Raw genomic sequence first — 18794 nt, 5'->3', positions numbered from 1 at the left:
CATCTATTTATGCGGTCTGTGGTGGCTTTCCTGCTACAAAGGTAGAGTTAAGTTGTTGCAAAACACTCTATGGACAGGATTCAGCAGCAATATGAAGTGTGGTCGACACTAAAGTGTGAGTTCAGTAGATTCCTTCGCATTGGGTGGTATGGGCATGACCTGCAGCCATTATAAAATTTGAAGGTCCAAAACTCCTATCCCAAGAAAGAAAAATACCGTATGGTATTAAGAATTATACATGGAGTCTTTAAAAAAGGAAAAACTAAAAAACAACAAAGACAAAAACTCAAATTCACAGAAACAAAGAAAAGAAAGGTGGTTGCTGAGGGTGGGTCAATAGAGGAAGTGGATAAAGGGGTGCAAACTTTCAGCTATAAGATAAAGTCTCAGAATCTAATACATAAAATGGTGATTATAGTTGATGACACTATGTCATATTATTGAAGTTTCCTAAAAGAGTAGAACTTAAATGTTATCACCAAAACAAACAAATAAATATGTGATGTGATGGATATGCTCATTAACTAGATGGAAGGAATTTTTCACAATGTATACGTATACTGTGTTACCATAATGTATGCTTTAAACATCTTACAATTAAAAAACAAATCTTACAATTTTGTTTGGCAATTATACTTCAATAAAGCTGAAAAAAAATCTTGTCCTTCTGCCATTCCCTGGTCTCATGGGCTTTTCACCTGAGAACTACCATAATCACCACACAAACACTAATCAGATTTTATTCAATAGTATGTCTCTTCAGTGGCTTTCTGTATCTTTCCTGAAAACGCTTTGGAAGCTGGTTTTATCATTCCCAAAAAGTAATTCCTACATATACACATAAAGAATTCCTTGGGAAAAAAAACAACGAAAAAATATCCAAAACATAAGAATTTGAGTGTTAATTTTCCTCTCTGAGCATAGGTAACTGTTCATAAAACTGTTAAGAATCACTCAAAATGAAATGCCAACACATTAAGACATATTTGAGAAACTCCAACCACTGGTAACTTTGATGAAGATGAGCTATTTCACTTAAAAACAAAAAAATCAATCATAAAAAGAACTATCCTAATTGATTTGTTCACTGTTCATTTCTTTAGGGACAGGACTGAGTTAATTTGGAGGTTTTACCAAAGAAATTTTTTATGGTTCTCCAGCAAAGATTCTCAGTGGAAAATTAAGGAGTGGGGCTTTCTTCTTCATCTGTTAGAAACCTCTGGTCACAAAAGAATTGTGGCATAGAATTATTCACTTAGAGCTTCTCATACTTGAAAACTTGGGAGTTAAAAATTTGCTGTTTTAGGGCAGCCCCCGTGGCGCAGTGGTTTAACGCCACCTGCAGCCCAGGGTGTGATCCTGGGGACCCGGGATCAAGTCCCACATCAGGCTCCTTGCATGGAGCCTGCTTCACCCTCTGCCTGTGTCTCTGCCTCTCTCTCTCTCTCTCTCTCTCTCTCTGTGTGTGTGTCTCATGAATAAATAAATAAAATCTTTTAAAAAAATTGCTGTTTTAGATATAGTGAAAAAAGTAGTATGTACACATTACTTTCAAAATATCTTTATTTAAAAATGTATTCTGGTGGGATCCCTGGGTGGCGCAGCGGTTTGGCGCCTGCCTTTGGCCCAGGGCGCGATCCTGGAGACCCGGGATCGAATCCCACATCAGGCTCCCGGTGCATGGAGCCTGCTTCTCCCTCTGCCTATGTCTCTGCCTCTCTCTCTCTCTGTGACTATCATAAATAAATAAAAAATTAAAAAAAAAAATGTATTCTGGTAATAAAGGAGCCAAAGGATGGTATGAAAAGTCTCCAATGAAATCACACCTGATTCTATAAGCAATGGTTCCAGACTCTAGTAACCAATGCCGTGGTCTCACTGCCAGATGTCTGGTCAGTTTTCTGGATCATGTTTTGGAAACACAGAGTCTACAGCACAGGATTTCAACATCTGCTAGAAAAATCACTTTGCTGTTCTGCAACTGTCTGATTGTCTGGCAGTGGCAGTAGCTGCCATATAAAGACAAACTTGTGCCTAAAAACCAGTGCTATCTCTTTAAAGACAGAAGGCCTCAGGGTGTCATCCAACACTTGGTGATCACGGTTGCCAAGTAAAAATCCTAGAGAAGATTGATTCCATCAGGTCACTCAATGGAGTCAATACAGGACATGGCCAGAGATTGACCAACACAGCAGATATGGCCTCTCTGCAAAGTAGGAAATGTGATGCCAGGTTCTGTGACTTGTTTTAAGAAGGAATCTGGGATTCTCCTATACTCCAGGCTATAAGGAGTCTAAATGAGCTCTCGTGGCATATGTTATTAAATATTGATTTGAGGACCACCCACTGGTACAATCCCCATTCCGCAATGACCTCAGGGAACTCCAAGCTGTCTGCCTGCTGCTGTTTTTATTTTTAGTAGGGTCCAACCTCTGCTATCTCTACCTAAGTGCACAATCACACAGCAAAGCTGGGCTTCAGTTCTCTACTGATACAATCAGAAAGCCAAGCCCAGTAGGAAACGCAACCGTGGCAAACACAAACCTATCCTGGCAACACACGAAGGAACATTGGGGCCAGGTCCTTGCTGCTAGCCACCTGGTCACTCCCTTCTACCAAGGGTCCATGGCAACTAGAAATCCTGAGCTGTGCCAGCGGTCATTAATCACGAGATCCACTACAAACTAAGATGCTAAGATCTTTGACAGGAGCTTAACTGAGCCGACATCATGTGTAAGGCTGTGAAGCCACCTAAGAAAGTCCAGGAGACAGAAGTGAGATGGTCACTGAGAATTTAGCAGGGGGGACTGAAAGAGGGTATGACCACAGATCTGCAATGGGTAGAGCCCAGCATCACGTAAGTTCGAGGGACAACAGTGTCTACTGGGTCTCAAATTTTTAACATTGAAAGATCACTTCTTCCAGGGCAAAGAACCTAAGAATCTTTGAGTTTATCCAGTTTAAAGTCATTCCTCCTTCCCCTCCCTCAAAAAGCAGAAGGGGATGCTTGGGTGGCTCAGTGGTTGAAATCTGCCTTCAGCTCAGGGCGTGATCCCGCGATCCTGGGATGGAGTCCCTCATTGGGCTCCCAGTAGGGAGCCTGCTTCTCCCTCTGCCTGTGTTTCTGCCTCTCTCACAAATAAATAAAATCTTTAAAAAAAAAAAAGGCAGAAGAAGAATTCCACCAACAGATGAATGGGTAAACAAATCGCAGTGTATACATGCAACAGAATATTATTCAGCCTCAAAGAGGGAGGAGATCCTGATACTTGTGATAATTCTTTTTTTTTTTTTTACTTGTGATAATTCTGAAGACAGTAAGTGAAATAATGACTGACAAAAGGACAAATACTGTATGCTTCCACTTAAATGAGGTACCTATAGTAGGCAAAGTCATAGAGATGGAAAATGGAAAGGTGGTTACTGGGAGCTGGTGGGAGGGAAGGCAAGGTGGGGAGTTATTGTTTGTTATGGAATTTCTGTTTGGAATGATGGGAAATTTCCGCAGATGGATGGTGGTAACGGTTGCACAACACTGTGAATGCACTTAATGCTAATGAACTGTACACTTACAAATTGTTTTAAATGGTAAATTTTGAGATGCCTGGGTGGCTCAGTGGTTGAGCGTCTGCCTTTGGCTCAGGTTGTGATCCTGGGGCCCTGGGATGGAGTCCTGTATCGGGTTCCCAACAGGGAGCCTGCTTTTCCCTCTGCCTGTGTTTCTGCCTCTCTCTCTGTGTGTCTCATGAATAAATAAATAAAATATTTTAAAAATTCTAATGCATTGTTGACCAATCTCTTCTTCCACTATGAATTTGGTCTGTAGATAATAGTATTGCATCAATATTAATTTCCTGATTTTGATTACTGAGCTGCAGCCATGTAAGAAAATGTCCTTGCTCTTAGAAAATACACACTAAAGGGGTGCCTGGGTGGCGCAGTTGGTTGGGCAACCGACTCTTGGTTTTGGCTCAAGTTGTGATCTCAGGGCTATGGGATCAAGCGCTGCATCTGACTCTGCACTTAGCACCAAGTCCACTAGGGATTCTCTCTCTCCCTCTCCCTCTGCCCCTCTCATTTGTGCACGCTCTCTCTCTCTCTCTCCCTTAAATAAATTCTTAAAGAAAAAAAAGAAAAATCACACTAAAGAATTTAGAAATAAAGAAAACAGGCATTTTATTCTCAAATCTGTAACTTATACAGTTCAGGAAAAAATGTATATATATATATATATTTTATATATATTTATCTCAAGAGAAAATGATGGAAGAAGCAAGGTAAAATAATAATTGAGGAATATGAGTAAAGGGTACAGAGGTTCTTTGCACTATTTCTAACTGTTCTGTAAAGTAGTAAATAATTTCAAAATTAAAAATTTACAAAAAAATTTTAAATTGATTTAGAAACCCATATACTGTGCTCCTATGACCTAACACAAAGCTCACTTAATACAGTGTTATAAATTATGTATCTCAATTAATTCTAATATTATATTAGTAACATCACTAACCAGGACAATACTCCTTGAGTTCTATACGGTTATAAAAGCATTAAAATCATTAAAAGCATTAAATTAAAAACTCCTTGAGTTCTATACGGTTATAAAAGCATTAAAATCTCAGAAAGGAACTAAGAGATCAAGCAACTCAAATATACATCCGTGTTTCCCAACGTAACACCAGAAGAAATCAAATAATGTGAAAAGAATGCAGGGTATGAATCATGAATCAAGCAAGAAGAGGTAGTTCTACCTTGAAGTGCTGTTGATCTCGGCCCAGCCCAGCTTCCATGACACGTGAAGCAGAAGTCCACCAATTAGTGTCTGCCACCTAGAAAGGATAAGGGCCATTGTGAATTTGAGAGAATGCCATGGGCTCAAACACCATCCAGCCCCTGCAGACCCATTGGCTGACACAAATATACACATCCAAGCCTTCCCCCAACTCTCTTTTCCCATTCTCTCCTAGCTGGCATCCCAGTTCCCAGTTCCGTCCTTCTCAACCTGTACTACCCTTGAGTCCAGCTGTACCATCCAGGGTTGACACTGATAGTCTTCTTATTCTATCTAGACTTTTCCTGACCAATCTCAACAACTGTCTCCACTTCTCCCATTGCTCCCAATAATAACTGTGCTTACCTGGACACCGCCACCCTGATACTCCACAAGCTCCCAATAATAACTTGCCTATAACATTATCTTGAACTTCCCTTCCCCATCCTGATCGGCTCCTGCATCCCTAATCAGCCAAACTAGAGCCTAGATGTCATCCTAGCTCTTCCTCCTCACTCAGCTCCCTCATCTGCTCATGAAATCCTATTAAGCATAAACCCTTAACAGTTCTCAAGTACTTTCATTTCTTCTGCCTCTGCCTCAAGCAGACTCCCACTGTGACATACCTGAACCCAGCATCAGTGCCCTAACTGGTGTCCCTATCCCCAGGATGGTCCTGCAACATCCATTCTCTACCTTTCAGCCAAAGGGCTTGTTCCAGAATGCTAACTTAATTTTGTTCACTCATTCGTTTTAAAAATGGTTGATTCTTCCTGGGTGGATAGTAGCAGTTCTCAACCTCTTTTCTGCCACGACGCACTCGGGGTCATGTAATTCATGTGAGACACACTTCCTCAGCATGCAGAGTACAGGGGGAGCACAGGTTGTAAATTAAGCACCCCTGCCCCTGCCATCGCACAAAGTACAGCAAAATTCAAAATGAGTGAGATGGTATTACAGGCATAACTTCACCTTGGTTCACTCTATTGCTTTATTGATTTTAAAATCCTTGTTTTGAGTTATGACTTGAGACACCTCACCTCAGAAGCGATTACAACACACCCAAGTGTTGTGACATGACAGTTGAGAACTGGCTGGCCTACAGGATAAAGTCACTGGTGTGTGACACACAAGCCTTCCAAGACTTGCACTCTCCCCCTTCCAGGATCAGCTCCTGTCCATCTGCCATGGGCAGTGACATTCCAGCCATACTAAACAACCCACAGCCTTGGATGTGCCAGGTCATTTCATACTTCTAAGAGTTTCCATGTGCTGTCCTCTTGACCCATAATATTCTCCCATTTCCTTGTGTCTTGGTGAACATTTGCTCATCCTGTAAGACCCAGTTTTTATGCCTCTTTGTGAAACCTTCACAGACCCAGCCAAGCAGAGCAGACAGATATGGGTCATGCCCTCCAACAGTATGATCTAGAGCAGCGGCACTCAACCATATGGATATTCTCCCCTGGGAAAATGTGGCAGTATTTAGAGACATTTTTAGTTGTCACAACTGTGGTGGGAGAAGGGAGGGTGCTACTGGCATCTGGTGAGTGTAGCCAGGGATGCTGCCAAACATCCTACAATGTGCAGGACAGCCTCATAACAAAGGATTACCCAGCCCAAAATGTCAATAGTAATTTGAGAGATGACAGTGGCCCAGGAAGGGATTATTTGGATGAAGAAGGAGGACAGATTCTGAAGATGTTCAGGGTGTCCTGGTGGTTAACTAGATGTTAAGGATGAAGAAGACAAAGGAATCAACTCCCAGGTTTCTGGGAGTTTCTCAGTTGGGCAACTAGATAGAAGGTACCATTCACAGCAAGTAAATTTAAGGGGCAGGCAGCAGAGAAAAGAAAGTTACACAACAGCAGAGATCTTTGCTTTCTCCTCTGATGTACCCCACATGTCTAAAACAGTGCCACATAGTATGCACCCAATAAGGATTTATAGAATGAATTACGCTGCCCTACTGTGTAACTCCTATGTGCCAGGCATTGTTCTAAGCACTGGGGTGTCACACTCCAGTGGCAAGACCAATTTTTTTAAAAGTCTTCCATTTGTAGACCTTACAGTCCATTGGAGGAACAAAAGTCAGCATGTCATATCCACTGATACACAGGGGAAAAAGCAATCCAGATCTAGAGACCCTTCTTTCCCACCTAAGTTCCCTAAGTCTCAACCTGGAAGGACTACAAGACAGTTAGGACCAAGAAATGATTCCTATTCATTAACAGAGAAAACAATATCCCAGCTTTACTAACTGAAATACAGTGGGCCCCTCCTTACTTGTGGGGGGATGCATTCTAAGACCCCCCAGCAGATGCCTGAAACTGGAGATAGTGCCAAACCAAATATGTTTTTTCCTACACACACATACCTATGATAAAGTTTAACTTATAAACTAGGCACAGTAGATTAACAATAGCCAATAATAGGGGATCCCTGGGTGGCGCAGCGGTTTGGCGCCTGCCTTTGGCCCAGGGCGCGATCCTGGAGACCCGGGATCGAATCCCACGTCGGGCTCCCGGTGCATGGAGCCTGCTTCTCCCTCTGCCTGTGTCTCTGCCTGTGTCTCTGCCTCTCTCTCTCTCTCTCTCTGTGACTATCATGAATAAATAAAATCTTTAAAAAAAAAAAAAAAACAATAGCCAATAATAAAATTTAACAGTTGTAACAATATACTGTAATAAAAGTAATGTGAATGTGGTCTCTCTCTTAAAATATCTGTACTCCCCCTTCTTCTTGCGATTCTGTGACATGATAAATGCCTAGATGGTGAGGTGAAGTAAGGTGAATGATGTAGGCATTGTGATAGAGCCTTAGGCTACCATTCACCCCTGATAATAAGTCAGGGGAGAATCATCTACTTCCAGACCACAGTGACCACAGGTGATCAGAACCGCAGAAAGAGAAACCGCGGATGTGGAGGGACTACTGTATACATGATCATAAACAATATTTTTAAAGTTTTGCTATGAAATAGTAGGGGGAAACCTGACAAAGTAATTCTGAAGTTCACCTGAAATAATGTACTGGTGATATGATAAAAAAACAAAAATCCATAAGTGTGCATAAAAACAGAAGTGTGCAAGTCTTCTTCCCTTGCCTGTCCCCTCTCTGCACAGCTTCCACCTTTTCCTATGGGTAACCACTCTTGGTAATTTCTTCACCATTATTATTATTTTTTAAATTTTTATTTATTTACAATAGTCACACACAGAGAGAGAGAGAGAGAGAGAGAGGCAGAGACATAGGCAGAGGGAGAAGCAGGCTCCATGCACCGGGAGCCCGACATGGGATTCGATCCCGGGTCTCCAGGATCGTGCCCTGGGCCAAAGGCAGGCACTAAACCGCTGTGCCACCCAGGGATCCCACCTTTATTTTTTAAATAAGGAAAACATACACACACTATTCTACATGATAGTACTGTACTACCCTGTAACAGATTTGCTTTTGTCCCCCATTAAATGTATCTTGAAAATTAATTAATTATTATTATTTATTTATTTATTTATTTATTTATTTATAGAGACACACACAGAGAGAGAGAGAGAGAAAGAGAGAGAGGCAGAGACACAGGCAGAAGGAGAAGCAGGCTCCATGCAGGGAGCCTGATGTGGGACTCGATCCCAGGTCTCCAGGATCATAGCCCAGGCTGCAGGCGGCGCTAAACCACTATGCCACCCACTGGGGCTGCCCTTGAAAATCTTTTTATTTCAGCACCTGAGTGTCATTATTTTTTGACATTTGCCATTAAGGACATAATATAATTTATTTAATGGGGTCTGTAGAGATGAAAATGAGGTTGTTTAAAAATGCCTGCTGTCAAAGAGCTGCAACATTTCACATGTACATCTTCATACGTATTTCATTTATGTGAGTGCAAGTAAATCTCTCAAATAAATTCCTCGAAGTGGAATCGTGCAATTGAAGGATTCAGACTGTTGAAATAGTGTCCCATATTGCCAAAGTGTCACTCACAGATACTGTACCAATTTGCCACTGCAGATCCATGTACAGCCAGAACCGAGATCTGGCATCACGTCCTGAGCCAAGGCAGATGCTCAGCTGCTGAGCCACCGTGGTGCCCCATAACATGTCTTTTCATTTTTAACTGCATGCTTTAGCATCATAACACATCTTTCTTCATGTGTTTAGTGCTTTTTGTCCTGAACCTCATCTAGCAAAGATCATTACCCTGCTTTTTTGTTTGCAATTGTCTAATATTTTTTTAAAAAAAGAATGAAGGATGTCATGCTGTATGACATATTTAAATGTTATAATAATTAAAACAATTTAGGGGGATGCCTGGGTGGCTCAGCGGTTGGGCCCCTGCCTTCTGACTGGGGCATGATCCTGGAGACTGGGGATCAAGTCCCACATCGGGCTCCCTGCATGGAGCCTGCTTCTCCCTCTGCCTGTGTCTCTGCCTCTCTCTCTCTCTCTCTCTGTGCATATTCTCATGAATAAATAAATAAAATCTTAAAAAAAAAATAAGACCACATGCTAGATTTATCTGTAGTTTTCTCTGTTACTTCCTTCTTATGTTTTAGCAATAAATTCTCTATGATATTACTTAAAAATATATTTGAAAAATCAAAATAATTATGAACAAAATGAAAGGCAAAGGGCAAACTGCAAAAAAAAAGAGAAATTTCTAATAAACGTGATGGACAAGTGGTTGGCATCTTAAAATATGAGGAAGTCATTAAATTAATAAGAAAAAATACTAACACCCCAGTAAAAATAAAAGGAGAAAAGGCACAAATAGACAATTCACTGATAATATCGATACAAGTAGGTAACACACATAAGAAAACTGTCCAACTTCATTAATAATGTATGAAATGATAAGACAAAAAGTGTTATACCATTTGGGACTCATGAAATCATCAGAGAGAAAAAAAACAGTCATGGTTTGAGTACAATATTATAGAAGCTTTCATATAGAGGCTGGGTGACAATGTAAATTGGTAACACATTTCTGGAAAAGAACTTAATATCCAAGAGGAATACTAAAGAAGTTCATATGCTTTAACCCAAATTTCTAATATTGGAATCTATCCCAAAGAAATAGCTAGAAATTTGATAGATTTGAATGCAAAAAAATGTCTGATAATATTATTGTTTTTATCCTTCAAAATGGGACACAATTTAAATGCCCATTAATAAGATGGTTAAATAAATTACAGTATGTCTATTTGATTTTAAAAAAAGAAAGAAAATCTATATAGTCATTAAAAACATTTTTTTAAAGATTTATTTATTGGAGAGAGATAGCACGTGAGCAGAAGGAGGAGCCGAGAGAGGCAGAGAAAGAAAATCTCAAGCAGACTCCCTGCTGAGCCCGCAGCCCAAAGCAGGGCTCCATTTCAAGACTCTGAGATCAGAACCCGAGCAGAAATCAAGAGTCAGACACTAAACTTACTGAGCCACTCAGGCACCCCTAAAAATAGTACAAAGTACAGCTAATGATGCTGGTTGGACATGTCCCACAAATGTGTACAAAAAGCATAAAAGATACTCACCCTTGGAACAATGTAGGGTAGGTAAATTTCAAGACAGACAGGACATACTGAAAAACAAATACCAGAGTAATGAACAAATTATAGAGAACTGATCATATAATGAAAGAAATTCTTATTGAAGAAACCTAAGTACACTCGAATTTCAAAAAGACTTTTATCCTTCTCCCCTCAAAATCACATACTGGGCAAAAATTAAAAAATGACCTTCCAAGTCATATGAGAAAGAGTGGGTCTGTTTTTCTGCAGGCTCATCAGAAGCCTGACCACCTCTCAGTTGGGGTATGGAACTGGAATCATTAGCAAATTGGGATGCCCAGCAGCTGGGTCTGATGCTGTGGATGCCCAACCATTCAGCCTCTTTCCAGACCCCAGAAGTGCCATGGTGGAGCTGCAGAAACTCAAGAAAAATGGACACAGTCTCTTTTCTCAAAGTATTCACGTTATCTACTGCCCAATTTACCTAAAAATCCAAACCCCTCCTTTGTTTCTCTTCAAGGAAGAACTGCATCATACTCTGTTTCCTTCATGTTTCTTCCATTTGGGAGAATTTGGTTTTTGCATTCTAAAGATCCTTTTTTTTTTTTTCTTTTTAGCTAATTCTGCGTAGGTATCATTAATTTTTTCTGTGCTTTAGCATTTTAAGGATTTTTTCAAACCAACCTGACCAAGGTCAACTTGTATTTCTAGTCTGTCTTTTACAACACTTCATGAATGAGGGGACTATGTTTTGTCTTCCTGGGTATCTTTTCCTACTATTGAACACTAAGAATTTTTGGAAAGTTTAAAAACCATTAAAGGCTTTAGGCAAGGACTCTACTGATTCTTCACATGATCTAAAAAACAGAATGGACTGGGGTTGGGCAAATTTACATACTTGTTTTTAAACTACACCAATGCCTTCTAGTATGAGCTCCTAAATGTCACAATTACGGCTAACTGCTGTGCTCTGATCAATATTCACTAGAGATGGACCTTCTTCTTCTCCGAAATCTACTTATTCACATAATTCAGTATGCTCCTCCCCACTCTTCCTTGATATTTTCATTCTAAAACAGAGACAGAGGGATGCCTGGGTGGTTCAGTGGTTGAACATCTGCCTTCAGCTCTGGGCATGATCCTGGGATCCCAGGATCAAGTCCTGCATCAGGCTCCCCACAGGGTGCCTGCTGCCTCTCTCTGTGTGTCTCTCATGAATAAATAAAATCTTAAAAAAAAAAAAAAAAACAGAGACAGGGGATCCCTGGGTGGCTCAGCGGTTTAGCACCTGCCTTTGGCCCAGGGCGTGATCCTGGGGTCCTGGGATCGAGTCCTACGTTGGGCTCCTGGCATGGAGCCTGCTTCTCCCTCTGCCTGTGTTTCTGCCTCTCTCTTTCTCTCGTGAATAAATAAATCTTAAAAAAAAAAAAAAAAAAAACAGAGACAGAGAAAGGATAAAGTGAGCATCTGGGCCATGCATTACATCACCCTTAACAACCTTCATGAAGGGGATCCCTGGGTGGCTCAGCGGTTTGGCGCCTGCCTTCGGCCCAGGGCGTGATCCTGGCGTCCCAGGATGGAGTCCCATGTCGGGCTCCCTGCATGGAGCCTGCTTCTCCACCCCTCTCTCTCTCTCTGTCTCTCATGAATAAATAAATAAAATCTTTAAGAAAAAAAACCTTCATGAAGATAATGAATATTTATTTAGTTTACTGTGTGCTGAACTTTGTCATAGATACTGAGGGTGAAGATAGAAAATGCTGAAGTTCTTACCTTACCTTGTTAAACAAGAGTGAAAAAAGAAATCTCTGAAAAATGAAATTAAGTCCTAATATTTATTCTTTCGGCAATTCTTCATGTCACTGAAAAGTGTTGCTCAGGGCAAAATGCTATTTAATGGAACAGCCGTGAGCACTTCGTAGGAAAAAGAAGGAGCAATTTGGGAGCCTTTGAAAGGAGAACAGATGTGGACTTTGACTCCAGGCTGAAAGCTTAACAGCTGTAAGAGGAAAAAAGACCAGTAGCTGCTTGGGCCCCACAGGGCTGGTTACCACCAGAATCTCCACAGGCTGGAGCAACGTGTCACTCAGACTAGGTCCAGAGAGCCACAACACCTGCTGTTGAAACCAAAATCAACCATTCTTTTAACACTAGAAGCAATAAGCCTAAAATAGACAAGGTTTTTTGTTTGTTTTTAATCAATTTTCTTTTTACAAACACAGGGAGATAGTTTGCAGATGAAACTATACTGAGAAATAGAGAATTAAAAAAAAAAAAACCAGCACAGAGTCTACTAAAAACTGGAAGAGAGTTTCCTGTCCTATAAACATAAAATAATCTTCATTGATTCAAGAGAAAATTCATTTGGCAGTCACTATGTGCTGGGGAGCCCAGGGCATAGCTCCTTCTCATTTGGCCCCTACTGGGTCCAAGCCAAACTACCATGGAGGCCAGAAAGAAGCATGACTGTCCTGGGGTGAAACAATGGCATAATCTAAGAGTTACAAAGTCCCTACCAGAGTCCCATTATGAAGGACTACCTCTCCCAACCTTACCCAGGCCTCACACCTGCTTTCTGCTACTCTTGCCTCCAGTTCCTCTTTCTCCTTTATATAATCTCACCTCCCTTTCTCTCTGCCTTTTACTGTTCTTCTGCTTTCCATCTACTCTGACATTCCCCAGAGCCCTGAACCAAAGCACTCCAAACCTTTGTGGAAAATGGAAAAGGATTTATTATTGAAATTCTGAGGGTCCTTGGGAATCTACGATTTCTATTACTCAAATCAGATTCTCCTAAACACATGACAATTTGTTTTTGTTTTTGTTTTTTGTTTTTTTATCTAGCACCTTGAGGCATGATGCACATGGAATGTACTACTGTCTTTATTACATTGATTGCAAAATGGTGAGAGGCCCCAGTAAATAGAAAATAATTCCATAGATGCAATGTGCATCCAGAGAGGGTATAAATTGCTATGAACTAAATGCTATCTGCCTGCAGGACTGTTTTACTTGGGTACTTCCTTTGTTAACCAATAATGCTGCTTGTGGGTTTTCATGAAGACTTCTCACTCTTCCCTTCTGATGATTATATGAAAATAAAAGGAAGGTCATTCTGTTTTTAAGTGAAATGTTACCAATATATTCATCAGGTTAACTAGACAAATTAGAATATGAAAGTGAAAAGGCCAGGATTTCACAAATTCACATCTTCCAGAAAAGGTGCTAAAATAAACCTTTTACTTTAGCTATCTATTCAATGAGGAAGAAACAAATCTGTTAAAAGCTAATAATTACTGCATCATACCATAAGCAAAAGACTGTCTTTCCTTTCTTCCGTTTCTTCTAGAGTATTTACCACTTACCTAATTTACTATGATGTTGGGCACTTGTCCAGCCACCTCACTAACGTAATTTCCATTAATGAACGACTCTTTGAAGAGGACTTGCTAATCCTACCTTAAAGTTTAAAAACTTAGGTTTAGAGAAATTAAAGTCCCAAAGATCAAGTTGAGTGGAGCCAGGATGTAAACCCATCACTGCCTCCCAGGAAGGTACTATTTATGGATCTTCATCATTAGAACTAAAAATCAACTGGACATGGGGAAAGAGGGTTCTGGAGCATCCTCTGAGTGCCCTGAAGATAGCTACTCACATTAAGAGAACAGGTATAAGGAAATGTTATTTGTTAATAGTTTATTTCCAGAAAGCATGAGGGGTTTGAGGTTGGGGGTGGGGGTGGGGGCGTGGAGACCTTATGGTGGGAGGTGATCCTGGGCCTGGTATCACCACTTTACCTTGGTGTCCAGCCCAATGTCCCTGACAGGAGGAGCTGCCCCACTCTACCCCACAGGGGTCCAACATTTCCCTGCATGGTACTAAATCCAAGGCCAGCTTCCCCCTCCTAACAAAATAAAAACATGGTACCACTGCTTACCTGCCTTTTCATTAAGATGAATTACGTGACATTACTTTAAATAAAATTAATTTCACATTTTATTTTCCAAAATATTTTCACGAAAACCTCTTGAATATACTGGAAGTGTCTGGGATGGAGACATAGAAAAAAAGAAAAAGTCTGGGAGTCTGTGGTGTGAGGGAAAGATGGAGATGGAAATGGATTGATTGATCTCTTCTTTTTAAAAGCTTCCTGAACTCTGTGGGTTTCTAGGAGCAGGGGTATGTTGTAGAAAAAGAAGACAGATTTGTCAGATTTCTTCTACTCCGCCTTCCCCGAGAGGACAAGAACCAACTGCTTTATTTCCCTTTAAAGTAGTATGCAGGGGATCCCCGGATGGCTCAGCGGCTGGGTACCTGCCTTCGGCCCAGGTGATCCTGGAGTCCCAGGATCGAATCCCGCATCAGGCTCCCTGCATGGAGCCTGCTGCTCCTCCCTCTGCCTGCCTCTCTCTCTCTCAATTTCGAATAAATAAAATCTTAAAAAAAAAAAAAAAAAAAGGTAGTATGCACAACCCCAAATTAATTTCCTGGAAATTCGCCAATCAAAAACTTCGGTGTTGCAGATGCAAGGGATGCTTTACAGGACGGGAAGCAGGCAGGGCCGGCACGGTTCAACACATCCTATTTCCACCTGCGGATGCCACAGAGTAGGCTTCCTCTCCACCGCCACCAGGATGCGGGAGGCTGCATCAGCTCCCCGTCGGTGTGCGGACTCAGCTCTCCCGCGTGCAGCCATCGCCACCCCACGCCCGCCCCCTCACCTTGTTCGTGAGGTAAGAAGCCAGGTAGCAGGTACAAAAGGTGAGGCCCACCAGGCACCTCCTCACGCACATGGGTCAACCCGCGCCCCTTCCCGGGGACCCCGCGGGGAGCACCCACACTGCGTCCGGAGCCGGGCCGCCGCCTGCGCAGCCAGGACGGCCACGTGGCTCGGAGCTCGGCCAATCGGCGCCGGGACCGCCCCGCCCCCCCCGCCCTGTGCCCGCCCCTTAAAGGGACCGCGCCCCCGCCGGCCGCGCAGCTGCAGAGTGAGCGAGGCAGCCTCCTGCTGCGGAAGGAGATCCGGGGAGAGATAAGCGCCCCCCCCACCCCCCCGCGGGGCCTGCGACCGACTGTGGACAAGGACAGCAGTCGTGGTAAAAATAGTCGAAAATGGTAAACCAGGGGAAAAAAAAACAGTTTACGAAACAGTTCACGACACTCCACTACCGTTTAAAGAAAAATGTTCATCGCGGCCTCTAGATGGTGGAAGCAAAATGTTTATACTTTACTGAATCTTCCCCCTATTCCACGTTGAGTCTGTATTAGTTTTGCAAATGACATAAAGTTAATAAGTGCAGGGATCCTTGGGTGGCTCAGCGGTTCAGCACCTGCCTTCGGCCCAGGGCATGATCTTGGGGTCCCGGGATCGAGTCCCGCATCGGGCTCCCCGCATGGAGCTTGCTTCTCCCTCTGCCTGTGTCTCTGCCCCTCTCTCTCTCTCTCTGTGTCTCATAAATAAATAAATAAATAAATAAATAAATAAATAAATAAATAAATAAAATCTTTAAAAAAAAGTGCTGTTTTAAAAGAAGGAAGACAGGAGCTAGAATGAGTATAGTTTTGTTTTTTCTTTTTTAAGAGAAGTCATTCTATTGATGAGGAACAGGGGTAGCTGAGGATAAGGTACGAGCCTCGGGCAGGCAGCACATTGACAATTGACAAGTTCTTTTTTTTTTTTTTTTTTGAGATTTTATTTATTCATGAGAGACACAGGCAGAGTCCTTAAAACAGGCAAAGGAACATTCCTCTAGCCTCCACGTTAATACTTTGCTAAGGGCAAAAGGCAATCTTACTGCAACCCCCAGGAGCCTGTAAGTCTACTTTAACATATAAAAATTCCTTTAGAATTTTCCTTTATCTCTAAACCCCCAAGATACATTGGCAATCATCCTTCAACCACATGGCCCACTGATAAACACATCTGAAGGGTCTCACGACCCTCAGGTTTTATTAGAGGGTAATAAGTGACCTTTTCCCAACAACAGCTAGCCCCCTAAGGTCCTGGAAACCTTGTTTCCAAAATTCTTTAGAGAGTATGCTATCCTCAAACACCCACCCCTGTCCCCAACTCCCAGGTATATAATCAGCCACCCCTCCCAGGCCCAGGGCAGCAGCTCTTCCTGCCCACGGGTCCTTTCCCCGGGCTTTAATAAAACCATCATTTTGCACCAAAGACACCTCAAGAATTCTTTCTTGGTCGTCGGCTCCAGACCTCACCTATATTCCAAAACTTCATCACTCGGATGTTGAAATTTACATAAAATAAGAAATTCTCCCAAAAGTAGTTTCAAGCACTGCCCCTATTCCTAGTATATAGGAATTTTACCTAGTTAGGCTTCTGGCAAGTAGGAGTAAATATGCACAAAACATGTTGATGGACTTTGTCAGGAGCTAAAGGTACAAGTGTTCCTCACATGCAGAAACACAGATTTTGGAAATACCCCACACACCAGGAAAACTTCACTTTTTAAAGTTTGTGTTTCCTGTGCAAAATTGTTTATCAAACTACATTATCCAAGCAAACACTAGATGTATTCACTCTACGTAAAAGATAAGTAAACTAAAAAGTAATTTTCCCTTGACATTATTCTAGGGAACCTATCTCAGAGCTAAATAGTCCTTATAAAGAAAATCTTCCCCCAACAGAATTTCTTTGAAATAAATAGCTGTACTTGACAATCTCTGAGCACTTTTAGTAAATGAACAAGTTCGGTTTGGGCCCTATTATTTCCTAGTTACTACTTATTTATTTATTTATTGACAGAATTTGCTTAGCAAGCAGAAACAACCAGAACAGTAAAGAACCATGTAAACAGAAGCTGACATATGTAGGAAAAGTGCTGATAGATCATGCGAGAGCCATTGATTTTTCCAAAGCTGTATTATTCTGTTTCGCAAAACATACTAAACTAAGACTGAATGAAAATAAAATCACCAGGTCTTATGCTGTCAAACAACAATATGCTGTATATGAGATTAAGGTAGACCTAAATACATGAAAAGATTTAACTACTAGTATTGTTAATTGAGATCTTTGAGAGCGAAGGGTCATAGTCATTAATATTTATTTATTTATTTATTTATTTATTTATTTATTTATTTTTAAATTCAATGTGCCAACACATAGTATAACACCCAGTGCTCATCTCATCAAGTGTCCTCCTTAGTGCCCATTACCCAGTTACCCTATACCACCGACCTCCCCTTATGCAACCTTTTGTTTCCCAGAATTAGGATTCTCTCACGGTTTGTCTCCCTCTCTAATTTTTCCCACTCAGTTCCCCTCCTTTCCCTTATAATCCCTTTCACTATTTCTTATATTCCACGTATGAGTGAAACCATATGATGATTGTCCTTCTCCTATTGACTTATTTCATTCAGCATAATACCCTCCAGGTCCATTCACGTCAAAGCAAATGGTGGGTATTCATCTTTTCTGATGGCTGAGTAATATTCTATTATATATAGACCACATCTTCTTTATTCATTCATCTGTCCAAGAACATCGTGGCTCCTTCCACAGTTTGACTATTGTGGACATTGCTGCTATGAACATTGGGGTGCCGGTATCCTGTTGTTTCATTACTTCAGTATCTTTGGGGTAAATACCCAGTAGTGCAATTGCTAGGTCATAGGGTAGCTCTATTTTTAACTAGATCTTTGAGAGCGAAAGGTCATAGTCATTAGTTTATTTTTTGATAATGGATCCATAAGACTTCAATAAATGTTGAATTAAAAAAGGGGAGTCTCAGATAGAACAATACCTTTGGGGGTTCTCCCCAACAAATCTTTTTAATAATGATTTTTTTTTTTTGACAGCAAACATGGAGAATTCTCAAAAGTTCGCAAAAGCAGCAGCATACTTTTGGAAACACCCTAAATCCCACTTTAAAAGCAGACAAGCTGGGTGCCTGGGTGGCTCAGCAACCAACTCTTGATTTCAACTCAGGTCATGATATCAAGGTTGTGGGATCCAGCCCCACACTAGCCCAGAGGTGGGCTACGAGTTGGGCATGGAGCCTATTTAGGACTCTCTCTCCCTCTCTGTGTCTCCCCCTGCCTTCTCTCTCTTTCTCTCTGTAATTGGAGGGAATTTCCTCAATATGATAGAAAGCATCTTTGAAAACCCCACAGCTAGCATCATACTTAGTGGTGAAAGACAAAGCTTTCCTCCATAAGAATCAGAAACAAGACAAGGATGACCATTCTTGTTACTTCTATTTTACATAATATTGTAAGTTCTAGCCAAGGCAATAAGACAAGAAAGTAAAAGAAAAGGCAAGATCAATTGCAAAAACAAATAAACAAAAACCCCGAAGAAACAGAGGGGCCTGGGTGGCCCAGTTGGTTAAGCATCCAACTCTTGGTTTTGGCTCAGGTCATGATCTCAGAGTTGTGAGATCAGCCCCAAGTAGGGCTCCACACAGAATGCAGAGACTGCTTTACACTGTCTCTCCCTTTCTCTCTGCCCCTGACCCCCACACAGTCTTGCACACACTCTCGCTCTCTCTCTCAAA

General features: G+C 41.5%; 1 protein-coding gene across 14 annotated transcripts in view; it reads right to left on the bottom strand.

Moving 5' to 3' along the window:
* The window catches only part of TMEM241 (transmembrane protein 241), a 109949-nt gene extending 94794 nt beyond the window's left edge, over positions 1-15155 (bottom strand). For all 14 annotated transcript variants that reach the window (XR_005362562.1, XR_005362564.1, XR_005362566.1 and 11 more), the window contains exons 1-3: positions 14997-15155; positions 10300-10346; positions 4752-4829 (exon numbers count right to left, since the gene is read on the bottom strand). Coding sequence is in view for 7 of the 14 variants with exons in the window: in XM_038543659.1 (XP_038399587.1) it covers positions 4752-4829; positions 10300-10346; positions 14997-15068 (197 nt within the window). In the remaining 7 variants the exon portion in view is untranslated. The remainder of the gene's footprint in view (positions 1-4751; positions 4830-10299; positions 10347-14996) is intronic.
* Positions 15156-18794: the final 3639 nt, after the last annotated feature.

The sequence above is a fragment of the Canis lupus genome, chromosome 7 (genome assembly GCF_011100685.1).
Source record: "Canis lupus familiaris isolate Mischka breed German Shepherd chromosome 7, alternate assembly UU_Cfam_GSD_1.0, whole genome shotgun sequence".
In the NCBI taxonomy this organism is placed as follows: Eukaryota; Metazoa; Chordata; class Mammalia; order Carnivora; family Canidae; genus Canis; species Canis lupus.
Note: the sequence above shows the minus strand (reverse complement) of the source record. Positions and strands in the feature narration are given on the sequence as shown.